At 35.0% G+C, this 17,314-nt stretch overlaps 1 protein-coding gene across 1 annotated transcript in view; it reads right to left on the reverse strand.

Annotated features, from left to right (window-relative positions):
- The window catches only part of LOC145979601 (receptor-type tyrosine-protein phosphatase F-like), a 100,352-nt gene extending 85,189 nt beyond the window's left edge, over positions 1 to 15,163 (reverse strand). The window contains exons 1-5 of the mRNA XM_083112567.1: positions 15,030 to 15,163; positions 9,119 to 9,259; positions 8,145 to 8,255; positions 7,505 to 7,645; positions 4,676 to 4,810 (exon numbers count right to left, since the gene is read on the reverse strand). Coding sequence (XP_082968693.1) covers positions 4,676 to 4,810; positions 7,505 to 7,645; positions 8,145 to 8,255; positions 9,119 to 9,259; positions 15,030 to 15,132 — 631 coding nt within the window. The 5' untranslated portion in view covers positions 15,133 to 15,163. The remainder of the gene's footprint in view (positions 1 to 4,675; positions 4,811 to 7,504; positions 7,646 to 8,144; positions 8,256 to 9,118; positions 9,260 to 15,029) is intronic.
- Between the last annotated feature and the right edge of the window lie 2,151 nt (positions 15,164 to 17,314).

A 17,314-nucleotide genomic window follows, 5' to 3' on the forward strand; every position in this document is an offset into this window, starting at 1 on the left:
GGTTCTCAGTAGATACTGAGGTGACAGTCCAAAATACTGTCATTAGCCTCAACAAAATCCCTGACTATTGTAACTGATTGGTTTGTTTTCTTGTCAATCGTGCGAGTAATTGAATTTCCACGGACCTTTACGCTTTCCTTCCAAATCTTGACTACTTTGTTACGCACGCAACCATCAGGTTACAAAGTTTTTGGCAGCAGATCTGGTTCTATATACATACATATTCTCCGTTTTACGTGTTAAATGTAAGAAAACTTGGGGCCCCCTTTTTTTTTTAAACAATTTTTTTTCCCCTCCACCTTCCTCTAGAAATTTTTTTTCCCTCTCTTATAATATAAATCTTTTCCTCTTTTCCATTGGAAATTTGAAGAATTTAGTAGAAGATAGTAGAAACTTCTATCACCATGCCTCCCCCGGAATCGAGCAATGTTGGTGAATTGATACCTATACAACAGGAGTCTTCTCCATTTGTTTTACCACCACCGCCACCCTTAACTGTCCCCACCTTGCCCATCCGGTTCAAGTTATCTCTCAGGTACCTATGGTACCAAATAATATAGCTACCACCTCTACAGCTACCTCAATGTTTTCGTCACCCTTGCCCGCAACAACTACGGCAACCGTAACGGTCCCCATATCACCTGGCTCAGTTACGTCGTCTCATCTTAACGGAGACTCTTCTGTTATTCATAAGATTCTTCTGAGGAATTTAGATACCCATATAGATGCGCTGGCTATGTGCGATGGACAAAGTCATTCTGCCTTATTTACATTCATGTTGGCTCTACACCGTCTGGTACTTTCCCACCAATATCCATTGCAGTGGCTTTTGCAAAACGCGACTCGCCGTACCGCGGGAGTCTTGCAAACACTCTGGACGACTGCTATCGCTTCTCTTATGTCTTGGCACGACATGAAACTCTATATATGGCGACATTCGGTTCCGATGTCTTTATATACGGACTTGGTTAATGCCCACGTTACTCATCCTCAACGTGAATTTGAGACGCTCCACATTTATGTGTCAGACTTCCGTGATTCGGCCGAGGCTATGGCATTGGGCTGGGACCCTACCATTTTGGTCACCTTTGTTTAACAACATCTTAACAATACCTCCACCAACTGTTTATTATTTCAGTCCCGTCCACAATCTATGCCTGAGTTAGTAGCTTTAGCTCATTCTATCATCCCTTTAGAGATGCAAAAGGCATATACACAATGCCAATTAGGTCAGCTTGACCGGCGTGTGACCCCCCCTCCTCATAATCTTGCTAACCGAGAGCAGAATCTAAATCGCCCCCTGCGTCAACCTCAATCTCTATACTGCAATTTTTGCCACAGAGGTGGACACTCCACGTCTCACTGCCGCCGTCGTCCCTCTCAGCATGATTACCATTCTCGTAATCCGGCTGTTCCAAGGTAACTAATGCATTCACTTTCACATGTATGGTATGGTATTAAAGTGTGTATATGTACTAGAATGTTAAGGTTTCCTAATGGATTTGTACTATTTATATCTCTGCTTATTTGCATGTGTTTTATTTACTGTTTTGGTATTATTACTTGGGGTATGTTATAAACATTTATTCATTGATCTTCATCAAAGTAAAGCAAACTATGATTCATTATTTAAGTTACAAATTTAACTTCATTTAGTAATTTTGGATATCAATCTCTATACCTGTTTGACAGTATATGTATATTTTTGGGATGGTTTGTTTCAAATATCTTGTAATTGGTGCTCTTATTCCTCGCTGTATTCCCTTCCTCCTTTTGGTTTCCTCTCATCTTTCCTATCCTTTTGTTTTTTCTTCTATTTTTCTCTTCTAATGTATTCCTTTTTTTTTCTTTTCATGGTTTATGAGGAACCTCACAATTATATACCATCTTGGAATAAGTGGAATTGAGGCATCATATGGATGATTACTTATCCCCGTGCAACAATATATATATATATATTCTCGTCTACTTCGCAATATTTCGACCTGTTAGTGCATATCCGATCGTTTTTTTTTTCCAGTGTCAGCCCCCCCTCAAAATTAAGTGCTACGTATCACATATCCCTATTCTTATTTTGCAGCATGCAAATTTGTGCGCCTAATTATAGACTTTATTGGTGCCTATTGTTATTAGGTGTTGTAAAAATTTGATATTATGTATTATCTCATTCTTAAATTGTTAAATGTTTTATACCATTGTTCGTTCCCATTTTTTAGATTGCAATCGATCATTCATTTCATTCTGCATCATCTTCCTTGTATTTATTGATGGTATTTATCTAATGTATTTCAATTTGTTGCAATTTATTAATCTGTATGTTGTTGACTTGCCTTTTCAGAGAATAACAAGTTTAATAGGTAATAATTCCTTTAGGCAGTCATTTGTTGTACACAACTGAGTGTGTTTTGACTTATTTATTGTCAGGTTTACATGTTTTTTCAACAAGGTCAATATGGGTTATTTCATATATATATATGCTTTAATTGCTGGGGTTAGTTCTAAATGGTGCTCTTACGATACTATTGGTAATAAGTAAAATGTAACTGGTTGTGTGCTCCTTTGGCATCCTTCTCATTTTATGCCAGGCAGGGGAGTTTGTGACGATTTTCTACGCGAACATGATTTTCAAGTATAATATTAAATTCCGCGTTGAATATCCTCACATCTCTCCTCATACATTCTGGTACGCTTCGCGTCAGTGTTTTCAAATTCTACTTAATTGACTGACCGATAAAGGTCACTAGTGGCTTTCCCTGCTTCACGAACTCGATCGACGAAAACGGCAGTTCCATTTCAGCTCGCGAGTCGCGAGGGATTTCTTGGTGTGACGTCATGGACTATGAGAGAAGTAGCGGCTCGTGGAACTCAGTGCTTCTCTCTCTCGTCGATCGCAATTTGTAGCACGGCACAAACTAAGTTCTTCGAACATTACGAGGAAACGTTGCATTGTTCACGTATAGTGCTAGTACGTCTGAGAGGCGTTGGAATCCTTTGGAAAACAAACGTCAAAATACAAGGATGGTAATTTGGAACTTAATTGATCATTGACCATTTTGACCGAACATAACTTTCCTTGGTTCACCTGGCGGAACTCGAAATATGAAGGATGGATGGATCAGTAGGTGAGAAGGAAGGGCACGAGGGAAACATGGACAATACCGTTCAACGTGCTTGAAAGCGACCAATTGGAGGACGTTCCCCCGTTTCTCTGGATGCCGAGGATTTGCCCAAGTTAACTGAGGTGAACAGTTATCCAACGAACTGAGGTATGTACTCTACGGCTCCCTTTTTATAAGTGAACTGTGAATGCGTGTTTTTTGGACAAGAATGTCACTCTCCCCCGTTTTTCTTCTCTTTTGCGACTACGTGATAATTGAATCAAGAAAGTAACGCACGACGTACAAAAGAAAGAATTGTACGTAAAACAACCATCGATTCAGTTTTGGGAGGTTGGACATTGTAACGTTGCGATCGATATAGTGAGAAAGAAAGTGACGCTTGGTCACGCCCCCCTCCCCCCTTTTTGCATAAAGAGAAAAAAAGGACAAATCACTCAATTAGAATCACGTGAACACAAGCTGGGAATACGATTAACGTACCGCAAACTAACCTGTGAGCTGAGATAACTTTTGTGAGACGTATCGGATGGGTTTAGCAGGAGCACCAAAATAAATTAATATGTCAAATGGGTGTTTTTTTGGGTAGCGAGAATTAATGAATGAGTTGTGGTAAAATGCAATTGTAGATTGACCTTAACGTATTTTAATTAATTGCATATGTTATGTCATTTGTAGTTGCCGGATGCATTCTAGTTTTATTATCTTGTTATTTGCCGGTAACAAAGAATTGTTGATTCACCTTCAAGTCACTTATAGTTATATGTTGAAGGAAATAATTTGTTATGAATAATATTATGTACATGTTGTTCTTGGAAAACGCCAGCCATTCTACGCTTCGAGGTTTGGCGTAATAAAATTTTGACTAGTGTGCGTAATTATCCCTTATATCACAAAACTAGAGTGTTAGTTTAATTTTGACAATACGGGACGAGAAATCATGCTCAGAAGGACAAGGGGTTACGTTTATTGATTGAGAAAAGAGTTAATTCAACTTCAGCCTCTTTTACGTGTATCATTTCAGTCACGTTTACTTTTGTCAAGTTGGTTCTCAGTAGAGACTGAGGTGACAGTCAAAATACTGTCATTAGCCTCAACAAAATCCCTGACTATTGTAACTGATTGGTTTGTTTTCTTGTCAATCGTGCGAGTAATTGAATTTCCACGGACCTTTACGCTTTCCTTCCAAATCTTGATTACTTTGTTATGCACGCAACCATCAGGTTACAATACATAATGGATGGAGGGGCATGTGACCATGTGACCTAAGGGTAGAACCATGCCTGGTAAAATCTGTATTTTATCTTAAATAATTAACGAATGTGGTTATGCAAACATATAGGAAATTACTGAATGTAGTGTTTGTAAAGATATTTAGAGGAGTGTGTATGTATAGTTTTGGTATCAGAAACTTATCACTTGTTCATAACTATTAATACTTTCTTCTTCATTGCAAATTGATATAGCACCACTCTTGAAATATTTTCATGCAATGATGCCCTTTTATTGTTCTATCATTTTTTTAAAAAGTGCATGTAAAAATACACATTGAAACTTACTTTCAAGACAATATGGAGGGTAGTATCCACTTCTGCACCCACCTAAGCATATGCCAGTATACTTATCGCAGTCATGTCCCAGACAATGGCCACAGGTTTCTGTACAACCAGCACCATATTTCCTCAACTGGCAATCTTTAATGAAATGAAAGATAATTTATAAAATAGCAGTTGACAGTATAGAGGCACTAAATGTCCTTTATCTTTTCCAATTACATGGATAGAGATGTCTCTTGCATCAACCTTACACAATAAAGTAATTATATAAATATATAAAGTCATAATCCTTTATGCTAATCATTATTCCATGGACAGTGAATAGACTGAGAAGAGCATTGTAATTATCCACTATAAATCAGTTAAATAATTGTGAAAATTACAATCATATTCATACAAATTTAGATGATGTTCAAGGAAAAGTGAATAAAATATAGATAAGATATTTACTGTACATGATGTGGGGGCCATATGTAAATAACATGAAATTTAGTTCTGAACCTGTAAAGATTATTATTGATCATAAGAAAATATATATAATAATCCAGCATAGCACATACAATACAAACATAAGTAACATGTAACATTTACGTAACTTATGTTTATCGGGATCTCTTACCTTTTGTCAATTATGAGATGCACCGTACATAGAATCACTTCCATATCATGTCTAAATCACTCACACACTGTTCTTTCTTTATATGATGGGGGAGGGGTTGAGTCAATTATCTGTTGTTGGAGGGGATAAGGGGTCACTGGTCACGGATCCAGGACCCTGCTTCCTTGTGCCTTCCTCTAGGCTGACTGATGTTGCCCGGAACGTCCTTAGTCCTCTCGGTCAGGGTGGAGTGGTATAAATCTATATCTCCCACTCACCATCGCCACCTGCACACCAGTCCCACTTCACTTACTCCTTCTCCAAAGTGTCTCCCTGCATCCATGTATGTGAATATGCAAAGTTTAACCACAGCTTGTCACATACACCCCCACTCCTGTCACCACTATCTCATTGTGTCCTGTCCTTCCCCAAAGACGCTAAAACTTCCCCTGTGTTCTTGCAATGTTGCCGGTTTTTTGTAGCCTTGTCAAGTGGTTTTAACACACACACACACACACACACACACCAATACACACAAAAAGGAGAAAAACTAACAAAAAGAACACCCTAGCCAGTGTGAGTTGACTGAGGGGCGCAGTTCTCCCTCTTCGCCATGCCAAGCAAGGGACTGGGTGCGACTTTGAGAAAAAAAGGAAATCCTATGAACTTCTAACTGGTAAAAGAAAACGAAAAACCAAAAAAATAATAAATTTAGGGTGGCACTACAATGAATTTAAAATAACAGTACAATAATAGAGCTTAAATCACAGATAAGGAAGAGTGTGATAATTACTCATGGTTGAATATTTTACTTAATTGATTTGGTTTATTTTACTTCACTTTTTGTGCCACTTTGGCTAATTTGCAAATATGGGATGAGTGATGATATGATGAAATTGATGAATGGACACTCACAAACACCCATGCCAGGCCTGGATTCGAACCCAAATATTTTAATTGAGTCATTAAATATGATCAGATATTCACCCAAATAATTGTACAGTTTTATTTGTTGCTTTTCACAGTTAGCTAAATATCTTTAGCATCTGTCTTATGTTCATAGAGTCTAGTGTATTATTTTGTGGCAAATTACAAAATTTACAAGCTAGCAAAAACAGACAAATAAACAACAAATTCAGTTCACTGGTCTTAAAAGTTTGAATGGTGGCATAGCGTGTTGTAGTTGGGAAAATATATTTGATGCCAATAAAGATGTCCAAATATTATGCACCCAATATGTGGGAAAAGATCCATTCGCCAAGAAAAAGTTATAACTGCTATACTGCATTAAAGTAAAACATATGACCTTTGTTTATTCAGTTATCTACAGAACATTCATATAATCCTGATTATTTTCCAGAAGCTATGCCTTGGACGCAAAAACATGTCAGTAAGTCGGGATACATGGCAGGTAAATAGATATGACAAAAGTAAATTCCCTCTTTGTTAACTTTTGAATGATTGTCCATACCCTTGACCCTGGTATTGCTGCTATATAACTATACTATTCTCATTATGTTTTTCTAAGGCCCTTACATGTTTATTCAATGGGAGGGGACAGGCGCAGAATACCGTGTTATACCACAATCTAATTAAAATCATTATTAGTTGCAATTTACTACAGTATATTCCAATTCATGTATCAGGCACAATTGAACACAGTTCTTTCAAGTACACCAATTTATTCCAATAAAGACTTATATAGGTTATCGAAACCAATAACATATTTTTTTAGTTGGATATGCTAATGTTGATGGCATGTTTTAATCTAAGATTAGTTTCAAACACAGAAAGGAAAAAATGCTAGATTGGAACTGTTCAATGGAAATATGGGGGAAATACTTAAATATTGTGAAAATACAACAATGTTCAAAATTTGAATTTGGTAGAGGCATCAGCATCAGTGTTGGTTCAAAGTGAGTTCACCTTAGATCATTATAGAAAAGTTAACTAATGTAACATATTCCTGCTAGTTAATGTATCTCATTCATTGAAAGCTGTTTTCTCCCATTCATATGGCTTATTTACATGAAAATTTAATACAACTTCTCATTTATTATTATATGGGAAGAGGGGAGAGGGGAGGGAGGAATACTTGTTCCATTGTGTCAAAAACGTTAGAATATGAAAGTGAAAGAAATGTTCTTATTTTTACTGCACTTTTGATGTACAATTTCAGGTAACATACATACACATAGACACAAATCTCTTGTATATGGAAAAAAGTTAATTACCTTTTTGACACAAAATTCCTTCAATTCCAGGAGCACAAGTACAGCCAAAATTTGGAGAACAAAGAATCATGCCTTTGCACTTGAATTTTGTCTTTGAACATATTCCTCCACAGTCTGCTCCATACCTATTCTCTCCACAGCCTGGAAATGGAAATCATGAATGCCATCAGAAATTATCAATCTCACATGCATAACTTCACATGGGTTTCAAGCAGTACAAAACTATTATAATCATGCACTGAGTTGTGTTTTCACACCTCATTGCCTTACTTTCAACTATACAAAAAAAAAGAAAGAAATTCAAGGTAATCGTCATAAAAAGTGTTAAAGCATACAATACCATTCTGAACATTTGTCTTTTAATGAATACTAAAATGTGAGCGTAACACTTTTTCAACATAAATTGATAAAAGATAAAAAAGATATTTAAATATATGAAAGCCTGTATTGAGTCATGATCACATATCTCTTAGTTGTTTAAAAAATATTAAAATAAAATTCTAAATTTTTTTGTATCTTAATTATTCACAATTATTTTATCGCTATTATTAAAAAACAATTAAATTATTCTCTTCAATGCTATTGTTATATTTTTTTAAATTCTATCTTATTACTAATACCAAAATAATAATAATAATACCTGTTTCACAGTGTATCCCATTAAAGCCTGGTGGGCATTTGCATATTTGATATTCACTGTCATATTTTCCACCATTTGCACAAATTTTCTCTAATATAGTGTCTTCAGATGCTAGAAAGGAACAAATAGTAAGTATGAATACAATAACTAATAGTTCATAATTTTGTTAAAATTGTGATATTCGTTACGTATCTGGAGCAATTACAGTGAAACTTATACAATTTTGATTATGTTTCTAGAAATAATCAATGTCTTAGTTAAAGAGTACAAATTAGCAAGTTTACTTTGCATTCAAACAGGTTTTCTTCTTTAATGAATTATTGCATTAAATTTATTAATAATTTAACCAACATTTATTTTTGGAGGGGGAGGGGAATCCCTGGCATTCGCAGCTTAATTTGTACACTGTTATTAGGACACTCTATATCAATTGCATTATTATAATTTGCAATTATAATTCGATGTGAGCGAGTTACTAATATTTTTCATGAAACTTACTTGTAAGGTAAAGGTAAAGTTCCCCATACATATCATCATGTCATGAAGGTACATTTAGGGAATGTAGGTGTAGGGCCCCACACTTCTTGATCTCAGCCATTTTGGAGGTGATGTGGTCAGCACCATGATCTGACCACCTTTATGCCCCAGGGTTGCCCCCAGGTACTCATTGATTTGAGGCTGGGTGAGTCCTAAAGCCACTTTATGTGGGGACAAGGCTGGAAAAGTTCTGGCCTTAGACTTATATCACCCACCCTGGGAATCGAACATGGGTCCCCCATGTGGCAGTCAGATGCTCTACCGACTAGACCACCAGAATTAATAGAACCTCTATGAGTAAGTGTTTTGGGTAAAGTTATTAAGTTGCTTGTATCAAATTATTATCAACAGTGTCCTTTATTCCCCAAACATGAATCATAATTTGCAAATTGTTAATATTACAATAAGTCTAAAACTACAGATGTGTTGAGAATTACCTCTTTGATGTGATATTGCATCAACTGCATGTAAATTCCTTGATTCTTTATGGAAATCTTTTTCATCTTCAACATTACACATTTTGTTTCTTATTGCAGCAGACTTCTCTTTAAGTACAATTGCTACATCTTCATCAGGCTCTGTAATGAAGTATATAATGTAATTGGACCAATTGATATTAGGTAAAGATGTAATTTCAAATATGCGTTAGAAGCTCATTAAAATTGTTAGTGATAAAATAAAAATATACATGTCACTCTACAACACCAACTTTTACATTACCTAGAGAACACCAAGTTCAACAACTCTTCTAAATAATGTTTTGCTCTCAAGGACCTGCAAGTACTCGAAAATTTACACCTGATGAGCATGTGATCATAAGGCTTAAATTTGTATTTGTCACTGATATGTATTACTTTTTTGTTAGATAACATACTAAAAGAATTAGGTTGACAACAACAATCCTAACAAGAATGTTGGGAGGATTAAACAACAAGTTTTAACCCTCCACCACCTCCTTAAATCCGGCATGTATTATCACCCATACTTATATTGCATATATCCTATTCTATGATGTACAGACCTCTCTGATTGTGAAGGGCTAACGCAGTTGAATTGTAATAAAAGCATCTTGGCTACAGTCCCCATTGGTGACAAATTGCATGGTAGTTTGTATCAAACTTTACAACTGAAAATATAGTGCTGATTAACATATCTGGGCATAAATTGGAGTTAAAACAAACTTTTTACTTTGCAAGATTTTAAATTGAGAAAGGATATTACAAGTTCTATGCCCCAGAGTGTGATCCTTGTCTTGAATAATGAAAAAAAGTACATCCGTAATGTGATAAACTGTTGCGGACTGCCAACTATGCTCACATTATGCGGGATTGAATAGCGGGTGTTAGTAGTATGGCGGTCTTGGGGTGAAGACATTATTGAAATTGTACATCTTTGTAACTTATGGTTTGGCAGTAATATATAGTTGTTATTGTTAATTTATGCATCGTCGTATCTGTTATCGATCCTAGAAACAGAACTACAGTAGTAGCAGCCTCGTGCTTAGCTAAATGGCTGAAGTGAGTAAGATAGAATTACTGAACAATGGCAACTATCATGTCTGGGCAATAAAGGTAAGGGCAGTGCTATGAAGTAAGGGATTGTACAAGGACGCAATATTGAATGATGAACCAACAGAAGGAAAAGCTAGAATCGTGTGGGAAAAGAAAAATGATGAAGCTTTTGGTGTCATAGTTGTAACTTTATCGCCCGACCAGGCTGGACTATTCATCAACGAGACATGTGCAAAGACAGTGTGGGATGAACTTAAACGTATTCACATGGGAAACACACAGGACAAAATATTAGATATAGGTGTGGAAATGAAGAATATAAAAACGGGTGAGAAGGAAAGTGTTGACGAATATGTTTTGACAGCACGAAACATAATGTCAAAAAGTGCTGCGTTGGGTCAACCAATTACGACACGAGAAGTAGTGTATCATATTGTTTGGGGTGTTCATCAAAAGTATTAAATCGTCGCAGCAGTATTACAAGCACAAAGGGGTGAGACAATTGAAGAAGTGCAAGATACCTTAAAAGAAGAAGAGGTTAAGTGCATAAAATGGACTACAATAAAAAATCCGAACAGGCATACAAGGCAAAGGATAAGAAATATTGGAAAAAAGAAAGAAGTTGTGGAAAGATGCTGGACATGCAGAAAAGTAGGGCATTTTTCAAAAGAATGTTGCCACAATAAAGAAGGTGGGAAAGATCAAGCTTGGAGACATTCTACGTCTACCTTTACATCTACATCTCCTGAAACACCAAAGGGAAAAACGAAACAGACAGGATTCACATGCGAAAACAACATGGAAGCTGCTTACAGTGTATAGAACATGCAGGAAGTCAGAAGAGAAGTGAAGGTATGGTGTATGGATTCTGGTTGTACATCTCACATGACAAATAAAGAAGACTGGCTGATAAATAGAAGAGAAGTGCATAGTGAAGTGCAACTTGTGGAGAAAGGAAAATCAATCGAGGCCAAAGTGCAAGGTGACATTAAGGTATCAAGAGTAACAAATGCTGGCCAACTTCACAATGTGTGTATTTATGATTTATTATATGTACCTGATTTGCGTTTGAATTTATTATCAGTTAGAGGTTTGGTGAATCATGATAATGAAGTGTTGTTTTCCAAAAATAGTGCAAGGGTAATTGACAAAAATGGCATGTTAGTGGCAGAAGCACAGGAAAAGAATCGTATGTACACGTTACAAACCTACATAAGATCAGATATAAGTCATATTAAGGATGCATGTTTAACTATGGAAATTAATGTAGAAAATGAAAAATACATGTGGCACAGAAGATTAGGTCACTTGAATGAAAAATATTTAAATAAAATGAAGGACAGTGATATGGTAAGAGATTTAGAATTTAAGCAAACTTCAGATAAATTAGAATTGTGTGATGCATGTAAAAAGGGAAAAATTGTACAACTTCCTTTTAAACAAAGCAATGATATTTGTGAGAAACCACTAGATTTGATACACATTATGTGGACCTATAGAAAAAGAATCATTGGGGGAGGGTGCTAAATACATGTATGTTATTGTAGATAGTTACAGTAGAAGGGTGTTTGTATACTTTCTCAAAACAAAACATGAAGCACTTCATTATTTTGTAAAATTTAAAAACCAATATGAAAGGGAAGCTAACAATTGTATGAAAAGTGTAAGATCAGACAATGGTACCGAGTTTGTTAACAGTAAATTTCAAGAGTTGTTTAACAAAGAAGGTATAGATCATCAGTTAACTGTTCCATACAGTCCACAAAGTAATGGAATTGCTGATAGAGCAAACAGGTCACTACTAGATATGGAAAGAACAATGTTAATTGATGCAAGGTTACCCATGGAATTTTGGGCTGAAGCAGTTGCAACAGCAGCGTACATCAAAAATTGTATCCCTACCAAGGATGGTGGCACAAAAACTGCAATGGAAAAATGGACGGGAAGGAAGCCTACAGTAAAACATATGAAAGTATATGGATGTGTGGCATACAGATACATTCCGAAGAAGTGTCGAAGCAAATTTCAACCAAAAGGAGAAAAGGAAATATTTGTTGGGTATTCCAGAAGAAGGAAAGCATACAGGCTATACAACCCCAAATCGAAACAAATACATGAAGCTAGAAGTGTTGTGTTCGATGAAAGATACTGTGGAGGCTTACTGATGAATAGTAATTTGGAAGAGCAACTAGAATTCAACAACTTGAAGTATAAACATGATGAAGACAGGGAAAGTAAGCAATATGACAACAGCAATGTCCATTTGCATGAATCGAAGGTAGAAGAAAGAGGACCGGACATATTTCTTGACTTAACACCTGAAGATCTATCAGAAGAAATACAAACAGATGAATTAACCATAGAAAACAGTGGAGCCAAAAGAAGTGGACGGAAGAAAGGAGAAACAAACGAAGTGTTAAAAACAAGACACAAAGAAAATTTGAAAAGAAATGAAGATCAACTTAAAAGTCTAGGTGTGAAAAGATCTGAGAGGATAAAAGCAAAAGAACAAACAAATTTTGCACAAGATATCGTACCACAAACTTTCGATGAAGCTATGAGTTCACCATACAGTGAAAATTGAAACATTGCAATAAACGAAGAGATTCAAGCATTGGAATCACATAATGTTCGGACACCAGTTCCCAGAGAAGAGAACATGAAGGTTGTAAGAAGCAAATGGGTATTTAGTACAAAGGAGAACATGGATGGGACAATATACAAAAGAAAAGTAATATTGGTGGCAGTTGGTTGCAGACAGAGAGAAGGGCTTGATTATGAGAGTTCGTTTTCACCAGTAATAAGAATGGAATCAGTACGTGTATTGTTAACTGTGGAAGCACATTACAAAATGAAAGTAAAACTTTATAATGTAAAAACTGCATATTTATATGGTAAATTAAGGGAAGAAGTATACGTGGAACAACCAGAAGGGTTCATGGAAGATAGGTATAAAAACAAAGTTTGTAAATTACAAAGAAGTTTGTATGGGTTACCACAATCAGGTCTTCGTTGGAATGAGAAACTGTTCTCACCAAAATAGGTTTCAAAAGACTGGAAAGTGATCCTTGTATCTATAAACTGAAAGGACATGAACCTTTGTACATAGGGGTATATGTTGATGATTTTTTGGTAGTATGTCCAAATAATGAAAGCATAGATAAGATAATGGAAATAATTCAGAAATATTTTGTAATTCAAGAGAATAATAGCTTAAGTTCATTTTTGGGTATGGATATAATTGTAACTGAAGAAGGTTATCAGTTGTCACAAAAGGGTTATATTTCAAAAATATTAAAGAAGTATGAACTTCATGATTTTAATCCAGTGAGAACACCAGGGGATTTGAACCAAGATTTGCATAATTTTGAAGAGTCACAACCAGTTGATAAAACAAAGTACTTACAAATATTAGGCTCACTTATGTATTTATCTGTAGGGTCAAGACCAGATATAGCTTTTTGTGTGAGTTAATTTTCAAGGTATAGTAAAGATCCAAGAGAAATACATCTAACAGCATTAAAAAGAGTATATAGATATTTGAAAGGAACGTGCAATTATGCATTAAATTTTTCAAGTGAAGGTGGTAAGCTTGAATTATGCACGGATGCAAGTTGGAGTACAGCAGTAGAAGTGAAATCTCATACCAGCTATCGTGTCAAGGTTGGAAACTCAGTCATCAGCTGGAAAAGCAAATTACAGAATTTGTTTGCTTTGTCTACTTGTGAGGCAGAATTGATTGCACTATGTGAAGGTTTGTGTGATATAAAATGGGTCATACGTTTAATATCAGAATTAGATGTTGGAAACTTTGTAAATAGACCAGTGATTGTTAAAAGTGATAGTAAATCAGCAATTGATTGGATCTCAATTAACACTGTAACGGCAAGAACAAAACATATAAATAGGAAATATAATTTTGTAAAACTGGATGTAGCAAATGGAAATGTGTATCTTCAACATGTAAATTCAGAAAATGTAGAAGCTGATATACTAACTAAAAATGTGACTAAATCAAAAATGGAGAAAACATGTAAGGGGATATTCATGTAAGATAGTTTAGTATTAGCTAGTGTATGTGTAAAAGAAGAAATTCTATTGTTAACGCATAATGTTTGAAAAAGGGGGGGGGGGAATGTTTCGAACTGGCAACTATGCTCACATTACGCAGGATTGAATAGTGGGTGTCCGTAGTATGGCGGTCTTAGAGTGAAGACCTTATAGAAATTGTACATCTTTGTAACTTACCGTTTGGCAGTAATAAATAGTTGTTATTGTTAATTTATGCATCGTCGTATCTGTTATCAATCCTAGAAATGAAACTACATAAACTTAGTGTGAAAATATCTGGCTATACCATACATGTGTTCCTCATTGTTGCCTATATACAGGATAAATGCAATTTTTCCAATAGGTCATGACTTTAAAGCATGGTTGCAAATGAACAAAACATTATTGTGGAAATTATAAATGTTGTGATATCCTCTGTGTGTGTGTGTGTGCGCATTTATGTGTGTATGTATGTGTGCACGAATGAGCGGGTGCATGCATGTGTGCCTGTGCATTTGTTATGAGGAGAAAGAAGTAGACATATGTTAGTAAATATAACATTTAAAATTATTTACTGATTGCTTTGTTAGAAATTGTTTAAAAATTTACATTAATGAAAATTACACTATGTTTAGAACATGAATTGGAATTCATACATTTAAAATATTAGGAATTGATGACCTATACATGTATATATTATTGTCAACTATGTTATATTTGAATACAAAGAACCAGTCAAGAAGAATGTGTCAATTAATATAATGCTACATAAAATTGTTTCCCTTACTTAGGGCATTGCATCCATGAACTGTCCTCAAAACTAGATCACCATCAGAGTCTTTCATACCCTTGATCACTACTTGAAGTTCCTGGTTTCCATAGTCTGACATGTTTATTACGAGTCGCTTATGTTGCCATTTTTTTCCCTACAAAAAAATTCAATAATTAGCATTTGCATTAAATATCAGCACACATACTTACAATAAACTTTTCAATTAATACATTTTAATTTAAAAGAGTATGAGATCATAAATAATTTTTAACTGAAGAGTTGTAAATAGTAATTTTTATTCAGTGGAATAACAGTTAACCATTTCTGGATATTATATTTCTAATACTTATTTTTGTTTTATTGTAATTCATAAAAATACACATAAGGTTACATGTACAGCTTTCAATATTAAAATTGTTTATAATTGTCCCTGATTCCACTACCATAAATTTCATGTTTTCTACTCTGATTTGTTATTCTTGATGTTTCCTTGTTTTGAAGTCTGTTCTTGATACTTCTTGAACCCTCAATGTGAATGACCCTTTAGAAGCAAAAGACAGCATGATCAATGGTCGCAAGAAGCATTTCCCATATCATTCATTGTGCACCAGATTTCAGCACAACATTTCCACCTGGTATTTAAAGTTTCAGCTACTTTTTTTTTTTTATAAAAAAAAAAAGCAGCATTCGCTTCTCCATTGTCTCCATAGCCCCTATACCAAATTTCATCACTATCTAATGCTTTCAATGGGCTCCAGAGGATTTGGAGTAGGGAAACTTTAATTATGACCACTTGATAGAAGAATCAACCTTTATTATACAAAATTTGGTATAGATATCATTTCACAAGAAAGTAGAAAGAAAAGCATCTTACATACAAGATTTTACCAATTAAGTAACACAATTGAAAAATTGTCGGAATATTTAGAAATATGAATATAATATTCCATTGCAAGTTTATCATGTTACACTTTAAGAGTTCTGTTTTCATAAAATTTCATTAAGTTACATGTAGGACAAGCAGACTAGTTATCATGTAAATCTGCAATTCATTATTGACACAGAATGCTTCTGCAAAATTAATTAAAATTACACTATTTGGCTTCATAATTAGACTCTGCAAAAGTCTTGCACAGGCCTTATGAGCAGTGGCGCAACAACAACTTTATTTCTGGGGGGTCAGTACCAGGATAAACGTACCAATAATAATAATAATAATAATATAACATTATTATTATTATTATTATTATTATTATTATTATTAATTTGCTTTATTTTACTTGGCTTATTGGCCACTTTTGGCTAAATTGCAAATATGGGGATGAGTGATGATATGATGAAATTGATGAATGCACACTCACAAACACCCATGCCCAAGCTGAAATTTAAACCACAGGAACAACATTATTATTATTAGTAGTAGTACTAGTAGTATCAAAGATGTTATTACCCTCATAAATTATGCAAAAGGGCGTAGAACAAACAATTTGAATTATTTCTTCAACACCTTCAATTTCACATTAATAATGGAAAACAAGCACGCAAACTGTTTTTGAAAGACAGAAAATGCTTGATAAATGCATTCAAAATATAATTATTTTTTACATTAACACTTACAGTGCTAACCTCTAAGTCGCTTTCTGTCGGAACAATGCTGTCTATTTTCACTACTTTTTAAAAAATCATATCTCAAAAACTAAAAACATAAAATATATGTAACATACACTGTTGAAAAGTTTGATTCTTCCTCTTTATTTTGATATATGATATGTTACATTATAACCACATGGCTACCTTGAACATTTCATCATAAATGATATGAAATGTACTAAAAATAAAAAGTTGACAAGATATATGACAGAAAAGAAGTGGTGGCAATTGGGTCCGAAAACTGGGGGGCAAGGTGCCAAAACTAGGGGGCAAAGACAGTATATTTCCCTTTGTAGATAAAATTTAGCATAGTGCGGGGGCAAAAGTATTGAAAATTGGGGGGGGGGGCAATTGCCCCCTCACCCCTTTAATCGAAACCACTGTAGAAAAGGGAAGCAATCATATTGCTATCAGACAACGATGTGAACAGAACCATTATGAGTATTTACCCACCATTTAGTGGCAGTATGAGGAAGTACGATGTCCAAAGATTATTCAGGATTGCTAACTCCATAAACGTTGAAATGAATTTTGAATTCAACTCTGTATATATATATATATATGTGATCCACACACTGGAGAAATTCGGGAACTCTGTGTATATATACATGATTAGCACCCTAAGTGTTAACATGTATAACCTTCATGCA

The sequence above is a fragment of the Lepisma saccharinum genome, chromosome 26 (assembly GCF_977018435.1).
Source record: "Lepisma saccharinum chromosome 26, izLepSacc3.1, whole genome shotgun sequence".
In the NCBI taxonomy this organism is placed as follows: Eukaryota; Metazoa; Arthropoda; class Insecta; order Zygentoma; family Lepismatidae; genus Lepisma; species Lepisma saccharinum.